Genomic DNA, 14,644 nt, shown 5'->3' with positions numbered 1-14,644 from the left:
GATTTGGATTCATATATGCTTTGTGGGATAATGATGTTTTGTTTTGAATATAAAACTGTAAAAATTAATAAAAACTGTAAGAAAAGACACCTAATATTATGCAGCTCAAAAAATGTCAACTCTTTCGAAATGAAGCCACCCCAACATTTTTTGCCGGGGAGGCAGAAAAATGATAGGCAAGGCGACGAGGGCACATCTTAAAACTCCCATTGCCTCCAGTCAGGGCCGCTAATAGGCTTCTGTGACGTCACCGTTCCCTGTAGCCAATGTTTTTTGGGACGTGGGGTCGGTGGGCGGGAAACCATTCTCCCCTACCTGGCGAGCAGCGGCGGGCGCGAGTGTGTGGAAACGGCGCCGCCGGCGAGGAAAGAGCCATGGGCAACGCTGTGGCTCGAGAGGATTTCGAGTGGGTTTATACGGACCAGCCGCACGCGGACCGGCGCAAGGAGATCCTGAGTAAGCGCGCGCCTTCAGGCCCTCCCCGCTCCCCTTTGGGGGTCTCGCCCCACACGATGCCTCGGTTGTCGAAGGCGCTCTCGAGTCCCCTTCTCTCTCCGACCATAAGCTCTGCCAGTGTACCCTGGACAAAATGGCTGAAGTAACATCCCCTCCCCTGCTGAGGGTGGAAGGGGCGACGTTTGCTTTTACTGTGTCATACAACGGGGCTCTTAGTAAGAGTGCCAACTTGAATAAAATATTTTTGGGGGGGGGAGAGGCCCGCCCACATAGGGCCATAGCTGTCAACGTTTCCCTTTTTTTAAGGGGAATTCCCTTATTCCGAATAGGATTCCTCGCAAGAAAAGGGAAAAGTTGACAGCTATGCATAGGGCACACTATTTGAATGGCAGTGTCCATCAACAACTTCTTCTTCTTCTTCTTCTTTTCATATCTATATCGTTTTATATTTTTAAGAAAAATCTCAAAGCGGTTTACAGAATATTAAAATATCAATAAAACAAGCTGTGGAAAGTCAAATATAGAGTATACAGCCACAGCAACATAATTAACAGAAAACTAAAATATTATCTAAAAAATTTCAAAATAAAACATTACAAAGGAGGTCAACTACAGAATACATATTTAACACAAACTAAGTTAACAAAAAACATTTCAAAAAAACATTGCTAAGTGAAGTCAAATATAAAATGCACATTTAAAACAGCATAATTAACAAGAGAATAAAATATCATAAGCATGACACGGCTATTTGGCAGGCACAAAAAGATGGGGCAAAAGACTCCAAATAGTTAGGGTTTGTTGGGGGGACAGACTCTCAAATATTTTATTGGGGCAAAGGGACCTCCTCTCAGCCCCTAGGAGTTGGTCAGCAACTAGCTTTCCAGTAGGATCTCTTAAGAGAGGGATGGGTGTAGGCTGGTGTGTTGGGCACACTTCAAAATGGTGTGCCAACAAGCTGCCACAGGTGTAGTATCATAGACTCATAGGATTGGAGAGTTAGAAGGGGTTGCCAAGGATAATTTAGCCCAAGCCCCTGCAATGCAAGGTGTCATTTTATCTTATAAGCGACAGAAATTGGCTGAGTGGTTGAAGTTGCCCAGCCACCACCAGTTTCTTGGTGGAGTGGAAGTGTGGGGAAACCCTGTAGCTGTATTTGAAAGCTCAGCTTTCAAGTTGATCCTAGAGGCATCTTTTTTTCACATGCTAAGATGTTTGATGCTCATAGTGAGCAGGTGAGGTGCTAGAAGCGTGGAGTGGCCCTGAGCTTTTACTTAACAGCACACTTCTAGTCCTTGTGGCTGCTGAGAAGCATCCTTAGGAGACAATGATCAAGTTTTATGCTGACAAATGCCATTCCCAATTACACATGTCTCTTTCCATTTTATCCGTCTCAAGATAAATTCAGAAACCTGATGTACAAACCTAGTAAGCAACTGAGTATACAAACTCAGTTTATTCTATCCAGCATCTTGATTTTATTTTTCTAGCACCGGATAGAGAATCTCTAGGGTGCCTGCATCACAGTATACTTCTTGCTAGACATAGGGTGGTGGTCAACTACTTTTTACTAAGAGTGTACCTATTAACGAACATGACTAAGGTCCATTAATTTCAATGGGTCTATTCTTCATGAAATTTGGATCCCCCCCATGGGCGGAATTCAGAGTAGCACTAAGGAGATTGCTCTGTTAGTTCCATCAGGCAAGAAAAATGTGCTATCTCCCCTTACTTCCTCCTGTGGTTCTTCTGACCCCCAGAGCCAATTTGGGGGAGGCAAATGGGTAGGAGAGGGAGGAGAGCCTTATAGCATTAGTAGAACTTGTTACTGGCTCATACTACTGCAACTGTTTAATTGAATCTGCCCAGAGAAAAGTTAAGAATTGAATGACCTCAAACTATATTAAAGCAGATCACCTTGGGATTGGCACGGTTTTCTGTGTCTGCTTAGTCGACCATGCTGACTTTCATGTAAAAGTTAGGTCTGTGAGAAGTCTGCATATCTGATGCCATATTTGTTCATGTTCTTAGTCAAAGGCAAGTTGCTGGAAATGAAGCTTAGTGAAATCATGGGAATAGATAGCATGGATTTCAGTGCTACTACTCTTGATCTGAATTATTAAAATCTCAATGGTAAATAATCTTATCACAAAGTCATGTTAGTGGAAATTGCCCACAAACTGTTCCAGTCACCACTGGCAGCATAAGGCCCAAAATAGTTCACTGCTACAAATGATAAGGCCTCAGTAATACAGTTCTGGATGTTGATCTAGACATACAGTTTGCAGGCTTTGCAGATACAAGTAAGAAGTATTTCTGCTGCTCCAGCCATTCAAGACATAACACAGACTCTGACTCACAGACTCACTGACTGACTAATTAGCTGGCATGCCTTAATCATTTATATAGACAGTGCTATGCCATTGCCATAGCCATAGCAACTGGCTTGTCTGACCATGCACCTCTTGGCTTATGAGGTGATTTATGCCCATGAAGGAAATTAACCCTTTCTTCCATGTTCAGTTCCTCCAATAAGTCGCATCTTGGTTACAGTCTCAAAACTATATTTTAAAAATACCTGTTCTTACATATAGCTCCTTAGTGAAGTAGATGTCAACATGTAACTTAACTGACTGTGTATTTACTGCCTTCTGGACCTGTCTCAAAAAGAGCCTCACACAGAGCATGTTACAGTAATCCAGTTATGAGTGGTGATCAAGCTGTCCTTTTCCAGGAAAGGGCATAATTAGTGTAACTGCTTCTTGTCATGGAGGCTATCTGAGTCTCCACCGACAGATGAATCTAAGAACATCCCAAACTATCTACCTCTTCTTTCAGAGGGTGTGCAACTCTCTCCAGAACTGGTAATTTCTCAAGATCCCATACCTGGAAGGAACTTACCCACAAATTCAATTTCAGTTGGTTTGCCACTCAGCCCACCACCGTCCAGAAATATCAAAACCTCTTCTGATTTGGTTGTAACTGAGAAATAGAACTGCATGTCATCAGCATACTCTTAATGACCACTCCCAATAGCTTAATGTAGATCTTAAAAAGTACTGGGGACAAAAGTTGTCCTGTGACACAACGGTTTGTGGTGGACACGCCTATAATCTCCTAATGCCATTCTCTGAATCCTGCTCTGTAATGAGTGGAACTAATGTGGAATTGTGCCCCAGCTCATGAAGATGATCCAAGAGAACATGGTTGATCATATCAAAAGTCACTGCAAGATCAACAGGGTTGCAGTCCCCTTGTCTGTCTCCCAAATACGGACCTCTGTCAGGGCAACTAAGGCTGATTCCATCCCCTAACTTAGCCTGAACCATTATGGCATTGATGCTGTTGTTGTGCCTGTACTTCATTCATGTGGATTTTACATTAGACTGCAGAGTTGTACTAAAGCATCCTATATGTATTCAAACTTTTAACATGTATATAGGCTTGTATAGAAAGTGGAATCCAAATGATTGTGGCATGATCTTCAAAGAGCATGGTCTATTGACAGCAGTTATTTGAAACTTTATCTCTCTTTTTCTCCCAACAGGTAAACACCCAGAAATAAAAACTTTGATGAAACCAGACTACAACTTGATCTGGATAGTTACACTGATGGTCCTTGCACAGCTGGTTGCTCTTTACCTAGTTAAAGATTTGGAGTGGAAATGGGTTATATTTTGGTCATATGTGTTTGGCAGTTGTCTTGATCATTCTATGACTCTGGCTATTCATGAGATTGCCCACAACAGTGCCTTTGGCAATGGTAAACCTCTGTGGAATCGATGGTTTGGAATGTTTGCCAATCTTGTATTTGGCATTCCATACTCTGTATCCTTCAAGAGATATCACATGGATCACCATCGTTATCTTGGCGGTGAAGGAGTTGATGTGGACATTCCTCTTCCCATTGAAGGATGGTTTTTCTGTACTCGTTTTCGAAAGTTCCTTTGGGTTATTTTTCAGCACTTCCTCTTTGTTATTCGGCCTCTTTTTATTAATCCCAAACCAATCTCTCGACTTGAAATAATGAATTTGTCAATTCAGTTTCTCTTCGATGTTATGGTATACTATGTCTTTGGAGTAAAAGCACTTGTCTACCTGATAACAGGATCTCTGCTTGGGTTAGGCTTGCACCCTATTTCAGGACACTTCATAGCCGAACATTACATGTTTTTAAAGGGACATGAAACATATTCCTACTACGGTCCGCTTAATAAGCTTACGTTCAATGTTGGCTACCATAATGAACACCATGACTTCCCTAATGTTCCTGGAAAAAATCTTCCACTGGTGAGTACATTATAGTGTCCAACTAGCTACTTTGCTGGAGTGAAGCAACTCCCTTATAATTGAATGGATTGATATTATTCCACTTCCGTGCCGTGATTTGCTGATGAAGGTGGGGATATACATTAAGACTACACTGTATGTCTCCAAATTTTTAATTTGCTCCTATGTGGGGTAAACTACTTGTTTTCCTTGCTAATTGCCACAATTCAGTCCTGGGTTGCCATTGTTTTTTGTAGACTTCTGCAAGAAAGTTGCCTTCAATTCAATAGAGCTTCATCTTTGTGGAGCTTTAGGGATCTACTATTATTTATACCCTACCCATCTGGCTGGGTTTCCCCAGCCACTCTGGGCGGCTTACAGTATATACAGGGTGAGTCTTTTAAAAGAGGCCCCGTGGAACATGTGCACTCTGTATCCAGGGGGCCTCTTTTAAAGGACTCACCCTGTATAAAAACATACTAAAACATCAGACATTAAAAAGGTAGCAATTGTAGCTCCTGCATATACCAATTAGCATTGCTTCATCTCTGTAGAGAATGTTTTCCATTCCACATTGTTCAAGAGGCATTCCTGACCAATGTGCAAGTCAACAGCTTCTAAAACACATTATAAAACATTAACTAGCTATGCCAACGGAGTATGACAATGTTCCAGAGATCCCGTTCTAGATTGTACTCATATATTCATAGTTCAGACCTGAAGAGGCTTTTAGGGTGTGTGGAGGAGTGGGTAGAAAATCTGCATCCCATGAACTTACCTTGGGACCTAAGCCATTGTTTCTAGAAAACAGGGTCAGTGGCTGTCAGTGCCCTGTTCCTCCTCAGAGGCAGCACCCTTTGTGTACCTGTTGTCTGATTAGGAAGTTGCATACTGAGTGAATGCTGGGTGATATGTCCCCTAGATGTTGGAGTACAATTCATATCTGCCTCAGCAAGCATGGCTAATGATTAGGGATGATGGGAGTTGCAGTAACATCCAGAAGGCCACAGGATCCCAATCCCTAATTTAGACCTTTTAAAGTTCAAGAGGAATAATCATTTTACAATTCAAAATATTGTGTTTATTTTACTTTAAAACATTTATATACCGCTTAAGTATTTGCATTTCTAAACAGTGCAATTAAAAACAATCCACAGAAAATGGAACAATAATCTCAGTTGGGGTGTAATTCCCAGGCTTGGGCCCACTACACTAAATGCATGGCTAAGAATAGGGGCTGTGCATCTGAGCCATGGGGAAGCAGCGAAGATTTCAGTGATCAGGCCAGGATATAAGGGAGCAGATGGTGTAGTTCTGTGCGTAGACATACATACAATTAGTTCCTAATTCTGAGATGAGATTACTCACCACAACACTGGCTATTTAATATTCTGTTGACAAACTTTCTTCCTTTCTTTTATTATAGCTGAAGAAAATGGCCTCTGAATACTATGATCATCTGCCACAGTATAACTCCTGGGCAAAAGTGCTTTATGACTTTGTGATGGATGACACTATCAGCCCCTATTCGCGAGTGAAAAGGCATTTAAAAGGTGAAGTGATACTGGAGTGAAAACCCCCCACTGCCGTAAACACCAAAGTCAGCCTAGTAGCTGGTGGAACGTTTTGTTTGATCGAGATGAATTTGCTTTGTATCTTGACCGGTTTGAACTATGAGTATATGAGTACAATCTAGAACAGGATCTCTAGAACTAAACGTTCTCATGTTCTTTTGCCATATAACTATGTTTCATGATGTGTTTTAGTAGCTGTTGACTTGAACATTGGTTTGTTCTTGTAAGCATTTTATGTTACATACAGCATATGTACTTGTTCAGTTTTTTACACTTGCTGCCCAGGACACTAGCTTTTGCTGGCAAACCTTCCAAATTAACTTCTTTTAATACCCTAGAATTGTTTTAATTAGTGTAGTAGCTGACCAAAATGGCTGGCTACAACTCCTCCTAGATTGGCCAATCCAAGTGCTAACCTAATTGATGGATTTACAACTGTTGCTGTATAGTATATACCCGGTGAAAAAGGCTAGTGTTTGTGTAATTTCAAAACATGTGGATATGATTACCATGGATATGATCTCCTGCAGCAGGCCCATTTCCCAGAAAACATCTGCATTCCTTTTTTTATGCATCTGTACATAAGAGCTACGCTCTGCCATCAAATTGATGCTTTTTTGGAAACAGACTAGATCTCCTGAAGTTTAGAAACAGAACAGTAGAGCCTACGTGTGTCCCGGTAACCATCTTGTGCTCTCTTAGCTGGGGCAAGAGCTGGAGTGTCAGATGTTGACAGCAGGTAGCAAGTTTATAAAAGGTATAGAACATCGACTGTGTGAATGTAAAATACCTCCTACAAAGGAATACAATAAAGTTGTTGTTCAAAAACCATTCTTGGACACTTGAATAAAGATGTTATTAATGAAGTTTATTTAACAAATGTGTGCAATGTTCTTGAGATCAAGGTTGAAATAATAAAGTAGGCATCACAATTCATTTTGGCCCCAAGACTTTAATGCGGCAGTCTTTTTGGTATTGTTTTGTAAATCTGCTCTTGAATAATTGCTAATAAAGGCCTAGTGTCAATAAGGTTTCTCAATGAATGTGGGAAAGGAGGCCTTAAGCCCGCATCCTTCCACTTTAAGATCACACCTTCAAACAGAAACTAGATTAGCAAGATGTGCTGTCAAAAATTAAAAGAGAAACCAGTATTTTAGGCTACTGTCCATGCTCGCTTTTGGTTAGCAGAGTATTGAGATGCTCGTGAGATTATTTTAAAATAAGGCAATTTAAAATGGCAAGAGAAGACCCATTCATATTTTAAATTTCATCCTTTGTTAGCTGATCTCAATCAAGGAAGCAGGTTAACCACATCCTTGTGTTGCACAAGCTGAAAATTATCTGTCAAACAGGACCATATGGCATACTGTTTCTATGGAACTGGAATGGAATAATTGCCTTTTAAATTTGTATTATGATTTCGTATTGTATCAATGTGGCTCATATTGGATTATTATTAATGATTATTATTAATTTTAAAAATGTTTAAAAAAAAATCCAGGAGCTCCACTTCACACCACTGGTGGTGGTGTGAAGTAAGATTTCATCGCTACATGAAGACCACCAATGGGCTTTTATATGTTCAGTCACATTGACCTTATCAATTCATTGATACCCACTCCTCCAAGTACTAAGCAACTGACAATGGCTCTGACAATGTGCCAAATGCTTAGGAGCTGTTATGGGCCCAGCTTGGCTCCCTGCCTCATTCCAGACAATAACTAGAGCTCCAGCAGGATTGCCAGCCAGTCCTGTAGGAAATTCCCCAAACACCACCTGGAATTCAGATTTCGTCCACTTTTGAGGAGAGTACTGAATCAGGTCCTTTACTCTTGCAGGTTAAATTTATAATCTGTCCAAATCACTATTTCAAAACAGAAGATGTGGCCTAAAGCAATACATGTGCTGGCCAAGATAAAATCAGAGAGACATTCTTGGTTGGCTTGGAGGCCATAAACTGCTGAGCCACAGCAGACAAGACCACCATGGCATGCATGTTTTGTCACCGAGAACAACCCACTTTGGACTCCTTCAGTCCACAGCTGTGATTGCCTCTATAAATTCGGGCAGGGACAATTGCTTACTGGGGTGGATGGTAAGCCAATAGAATCCTATTCCCATCCTGGCATCCCAAACCAAGATACGGACACCAGAACACAACCACTTGGATACCTGGTCAGGGGGAATCAAATCCCTAAAGACATGTGGGGAACCATTGGTTCTCCACTGGCCACACCCTTTCCACTTCCTCTTCCAGTTCTATGTGCTTTCCAGGGTCCACATGAGCAGAAGCAACTGAGAAGGTAGTAAAGAGAGGAAACTGATTTGGAAGGTTGCATTGAGGGGTGGAAGCAACTGAGGAGGGAGACAGAGGAAGAACATGCAGTACCAAAGGTATTTTCCAGGAAATAAATATGATCCCTAAACAAATTATTCAACAAACTCAACACCTGGCCCTAATGATAACTGATGGTGCACTAAAAACACCAATACTTATGGAATTCATAACATTCCTGCTAAAACAGCTAGCATTATACCAGAAACTGGAAGGATGTGAGGACAAACAATGTTGGGAAGTATGGAATATAGCAGTCATGAAAAAAACCTAAGCATAAAGTTAAAACAACGTAGAAGGGAGCAGTTTTTATGAAATGTGCTTTATTATGTACACAAATACATTGGAATATGGATGCATTCCTTAACACCCATTAATCTATGGAAATACATCCTAAGCTGAACACTGAACCTCTTTGAGGAACACATTACAGATGGCTGTTTCTCTGTAATACAAGCTCTGTATTATTTATTCTCGAGTTACTTTTTTTGTTTTACTGTTTTGCTGATGCTTGAAAACAAATGCATTTTTTAAAAATCCAATCATATCTGACTTTCACACCAGACCACATGGAAAAGCAAAGTCTGTGTGCTTTCTATGTGTGGGAAGCAGAGGATTCTGCAATAATAAGGCCATGTTCTCAGGACACCCATGCAGCTGATTAATGGTTGCTATCTAAAAGTCCTTGTACACTGCTGTGAGGGTCTCCTTTGCATTGTCTGGATTGGTCATGGGTGGATCAAATGACAGATCCTACAGGCGCTTGGCTTTAGTCTTGCTTCTTCAGCCCACTACACCCAATTTTTTCTAATATTCCCTTGTTTTAAGTCATACACATAAAACTAGTATGGGAAAGAATGTGGTATTTTTACAGCAAACAAGCAGACTTCTTTAAATAATGTGAAGCTTCCCCACAGAGAAAAAGCTGTTTTTCCTCAAGTTTTCAATGTAGTTTTAAAGATATTTTTCTGCCAGTGAAAGCATTTCTGCTTGCCCAACAGCACAATTTCCCCTCTCCTCAGCTGGGCCCTGCTGCCCACTTTTTTATGGAAAGGCGTAGTAGGTGGCAGAGTAACTACCCCCATGGTAACATTACTCCTATTACCTGCCTGGCTGTTTTCCTGTCTGTGGGGTAAGACGGGGATAGTGAACTTGTGCCCACCCTGCAGCCCAATGCCGGATTGCAACTCCCATCATTCTTGGAAATTGGCCATGCTCTCTGGGGCTGATGGAAACTACAGTCCCACCATCTAGAGCATCACAGGTCCCCCATCCCTGCTATCTGGGCTAGGCTTGATGCGGTAGGTTGACTTGCTATTGCTTCTTTGTGTATTAACCGGTTCAGTTTACAGGCAGTTAACAAGATTAATCAAATGTCTCATAGCGGAAAGAAAAATTTAACATCTGAAGAGTGATGGGGAGAAGCCCATGATAGCTGACAGCATATTTTTAAAACAACATTTACATCTTGCACTTTCTTCCATCACAGAATCCATGGCATATATGGGTTTCTGATCAGATCCAGGGTTGCTTAGTTTCAGCCAGATGGCCACATCATGTATCTTCTGGCCATATCCTGGAGACCAGTTTGAAAGGTTGTGGCCAAATGTTAATTACTATACAATGTGATAGAACTTCTCTCAGAAACGGAGTCCAGCAATGTTGAAGCAAGCAAAACCAAGGTTAAATCCAAGCCATGAAGATGCTTCTGGAAAATAGTCCACTGGGAGAGGTCCTCAGGTTAAGCAACATGTTGGGTGTTAGGGATGATCCAGCTATCACCTGCTCAGTGACTTGCGCAGCTCTTCATACATTAGTTGGTCCTAAGGATGCCGGTGAAGGGAGGAAAAACAGAAACAAACTCATTCAGTAAGGCTTTTGAGCCGACTGTACCATAAGGAAAACTTTTACCTAGTGCCAAAGATTGTGTTTCAGCATTTACAAAAGAAACCTAGGGAAAGGCAAAGTGGCTAATTTACTGGCTTTTTAAAGATCCCAGCTGCTGAGGAGGCAGTGTCCAGAGCCTTCCTTCTCCATGTGCCAGTAAGATTCCCTCCCACTAACACCAAGGCAGATGCGTGGTTTTCCCCCAATCAGACTTGTTTGTACAAGAGTGAAGGGGAAATTGGTTGCCTCATATTCCTTTGCAGAATCCTTAGCCTTCTGTGCCACTCCCAGCTTAAGTCACCAGCTGGCCTAGAGCACCTCTCACCTTTCTCGATACAGAAGATTTAACTTTCTTGAAAGCTGCTTCGAAGTGTTTTCTGGCAATCTTGATTTCTCCTGCGAACAATACAGTGCAACAGGAGAAGGTTAACATGCTTCCACAGTATACATAATGAACTGTAATGAAATGAAACTTAAGGCTATTAATAAAATAAGTTTTGGGAAGAGGATAATGAAAGCATCAAACGCCCTTAACAATGAAGATTGCCCAGAGATTGAGCTTGCCTTCTAGGCACTTCCAAGTGCTCTGCTCAAATGGATAAAAAGGCTCCTAAGTTTCCTATTCTCAACAGTAGGAAGAGATTGCACAACTTTTTATAAACAAAGGGCTGGATTCAACTACCCTGCTCCTCTGACGGGAGCCAGAATAAGGGCTCCTACTAGCACAATGGGATTCTTGCCCTTTACCCCATGGCTCCCCCAAATCTACTCTGGAGGGTCTGGAGAACTCCCAGAAAAGTATTCGGGGAGGAGGGGGAGACTGTCCCACCAGGTGAGGAGAAATGCTTGCCCAAAGGAGCAATCTCCTTAGTGCAGTGTTGAAGCCCACCCAAAATCTGACATCATTTTTACGGTTCTTCAAGGAATAAGAAGGCGACCCACGCCTCTCTGGCAAAGCAGGGACAACTGGAAAAGACCATCAGGCTCATGAGAGAACTTGCCTCTGTTCAGCAAATGAACCAGCAAGAAACAGTGCAGACTATCAAGGAGGAGGGAGAAGATAGAATCAGCTTGCCCTCAGACTATTAGCTGGATTTGAGAAGATAACCTAGGACAGCTTCCCCAGAGACTGATTCCCACAGTGATAAACTGGGCGATAGATTGTTGTTGTTTAGTCGTTTAGTCGTGTCCGTCTCTTTATGACCCCATGGACCAGAGCACGCCAGGCACTCCTGTCTTCCACTGCCTCCCGCAGTCTGCTCAAACTCATGCTGGTAGCCTCAAGAACACTATCCAACAATCTCGTCCTCTGTCATCCCCTTCTTCTTGTGCCCTCCATCTTTCCCAACATCAGGGTCTTTTCCAGGGAGTCTTCTCTTCTCATGAGGTGGCCAAAGTATTGGAGTCTCAGCTTCACAATCAGTCCTCCCAGTGAGCACTCAGGGCTGATTTCCTTAAGAATGGATAGGTTTGATCTTCTTGCAGTCCATGGGACTCTCAAGAGTCTCCTCCAGCACCATAATTCAAAAGCATCAATTCTTCGGCGATCAGCCTTCTTTATGGTCCAGCTTTCATTTCCATACATCACTACTGGGAAAACCATAGCTTTTACCCCTTCATGGATCGCTGCCTTGCCGTGGCGAAGGGGCTTGAATAACTCAGAGAAGCTATGAACTATGCCGAGGAGGGCACCCAAGATGAACAGGTCATAGTGGAGAGTTTTGACCAAACGTGATCCACCTGGAGGAGGAACCGGCAAGCCACTCCAGTATCCCTGCCAAGAAAACTCCATGGACAAAGACAACGGGCGATAGATATCGGTCATTATATAGATAAGGAAGCATGGGAACAATTGTGGAATTTGGATATAAAATTTACAGCATGTTATGGTTGAAGAGAAAATTATATGAAAATGATGTATCGTTGGTATCTAACACCAAGTAAATTGGCCCACCCAGGTCTTCTTTAGAAATAGGTTTTTAAAATGAAGAATGGTCCAACTCCAGTATTCTGCTAACAGGAAGAACAGTTTTGTAAACCTACTGCCTTGAAACGTTTATGAAACTAACTAATGGTCTACATCTCTGGAGCCATGCACCCAGCCACAAACTCTGTGTACGTTGCTGTATGCAAGGATTTTCTCTGAACTGTCAACTTCACGGGCCACAGGGAGATCAAAGCACAAACCTTTTGGCTTGAGTTCTGCATCTCTAATTTACCAGGGTAATGCGACAGAAGGCATCACTCAGCTTCGCCATGCTATTTCAGCACCACCCTCAGCTAAAATGTGTGAACCAGGGCTTTGGTGTCCACTGAGGGGCATTTGGTTTTTCAATCTTGCATTGCTCTCCTTTTTTTGCTACCGGGCTAGAGGCTGCCGAGCCTAGAACTTCTCACCAGCAATAGCCTCTGTCAGCTAATCATTGCCAAAGTCCAGACAAGGCTCCAAGCGTCAAAACAATTAACGGATCCTTATTGATTTATCTAATCTGATTCAGCTTTTCCAGCTACCATCTCCATCGCATGCCTTCTCTTGCAAAACATTTGGAAGGTACAACAGAACAAGCTCCATGAGTAGTAGAACATTCCAAACTAACACAAATTAGTTGTAACTGGCTGTTCCTCATCAAACTCTGCCAAATCACAGAGGGAAGCTGGGACTCGGAAAATAGTCCAAAAACATGCAATAATTCATTTTATTTGTTTCAGCTCCCAGCATAACATCTGTCATATTTGCATCAGCACTGAAGGACTTCATTCTACATTTCTGCGCAAGCACCAATCAAAAATAAGGAAAAAAATCCCTCCCACCTGCTTCCTGATAGTTCACTAACCTAATCTAAATGGTAGTTTTAAAATTTTGAAGATTGCCAATTTAAAAATCTTAAATCTGCTTAAATATTCTAAAGCAACCTTAACCTGAAATCTTCATATTATTTTGAGAGGAAACTCCTGGTATAAACAAAGCATTTAGGTGAGAGCAACAGCTGCCATTGATTCTTGGCTTCTCTACAAAGTCAGTGAACAAAGGCTTCAATGATATTGCTGTGATGTGTCTCACAGTCTCATTTCACAAAGCCTCTAACCACATGCAGAGGAAAGGGCGGAGAATATTCGCTGCTCGATCGTACACTGCCACTTGAAATAATTGTTACAGCTGCTTGTGTGTGAAGCAGCCTTTCTGTATAGACAAGGATAGAGTCAAATGGATCGAGTTGCTCTCCCAGCTAGCCCCTTCAGCATAGTTGGTCAGTCAGTATAGACGGGAATCCCAAAAGAGTCGGCATGTAGAGGTTATTCCGGATTCAGAGTTCTATATTATCACTCCCTCTCATAATAGTAAACACAGTGACAGTAATGGAGCTGCCAAAAGGGGAGAGCTTCTTTGTGAGACAAGGGTTAAAATCTACCGTTCTCTTTTGGTTAGATTATTTTATTTAGTTTGTCTTGTATTGTATGATGAAAAGTTTAAAAAAGAAATTATGTTCCCAAAAAAGAAGAAAGAAAATCTTTCAACTTGCTCTCTCTTCAAGTTATTCTGTTTAATATCCTCTTCCTTACCTTTCCTGTCTGTGGCATTCAGCACTGCCATCTCCTCTTTCAGGGCACAGACAGAAGCCTCCCGCACTAGAGCTGAAAGATCTGCTCCCCTATAAAAACAAACAACAAAAAGCCAAGGAGTCATTTTAGGGCGCATTTTTTATCCCAAAGGAGAGTTGTAACAGCAGAAGCGGAACGAATATGGGCATTAAAATGTCACTGAACAGACATTTAAATAAAATTATTTCCATTCAGCAAGGTGTGCCGGTTAGTCTGAGATGTGCTCTTTTTATATATTTTGGGGGCAAACTGGGATTAACATGTGTTAATTTAGATTCTGTAAGCATATGCTGCAAGCCTCCTTGACACATTTTACAGAAGTACACTTGCTTTCAAAATAAACGTAAACTAGGCACAGAGGTTTTTGCTATGCAGAACCTAATGCATTTCAGTGTCATAAACAGGAAGATTCAAAGAAATCTGGAACATTAGGCAGATGTGTTAATGAAGATAAAAAGGCAAGAAGATGAGGATTTGGAGTGATGTGTTTATTTTCTACTACTGATAAGGCGGTATCATAGAA

At 41.8% G+C, this 14,644-nt stretch overlaps 3 protein-coding genes across 3 annotated transcripts in view; 2 read left to right on the top strand and 1 right to left on the bottom strand.

Annotated features, from left to right (window-relative positions):
* Window positions 1-14,644, top strand: part of LOC128411079 (calpain-2 catalytic subunit) — a 268,506-nt gene that overhangs the window by 151,993 nt on the left and 101,869 nt on the right. The window lies entirely within an intron of this gene.
* On the top strand, window positions 292-6,696 carry LOC128411081 (sphingolipid delta(4)-desaturase DES1-like). Its single transcript, XM_053383072.1, has 3 exons — window positions 292-456; window positions 4,004-4,746; window positions 6,152-6,696. Exons 1-3 carry the CDS (start codon window positions 375-377, stop codon window positions 6,296-6,298), a joined length of 972 nt encoding a protein of 323 aa, XP_053239047.1. The 5' UTR covers window positions 292-374; the 3' UTR covers window positions 6,299-6,696.
* Window positions 8,938-14,644, bottom strand: part of NVL (nuclear VCP like) — a 40,598-nt gene continuing 34,891 nt past the window's right edge. The window contains exons 21-23 of the mRNA XM_053383065.1: window positions 14,083-14,171; window positions 10,847-10,917; window positions 8,938-10,457 (exon numbers count right to left, since the gene is read on the bottom strand). Of these exons, the coding sequence (XP_053239040.1) occupies window positions 10,413-10,457; window positions 10,847-10,917; window positions 14,083-14,171 (205 nt within the window). The 3' untranslated portion in view covers window positions 8,938-10,412. The remainder of the gene's footprint in view (window positions 10,458-10,846; window positions 10,918-14,082; window positions 14,172-14,644) is intronic.

This window comes from Podarcis raffonei, chromosome 3 (genome assembly GCF_027172205.1).
Source record: "Podarcis raffonei isolate rPodRaf1 chromosome 3, rPodRaf1.pri, whole genome shotgun sequence".
Taxonomy (NCBI): domain Eukaryota; kingdom Metazoa; phylum Chordata; class Lepidosauria; order Squamata; family Lacertidae; genus Podarcis; species Podarcis raffonei.
This window is presented reverse-complemented; position numbering and strand designations above follow the sequence as displayed.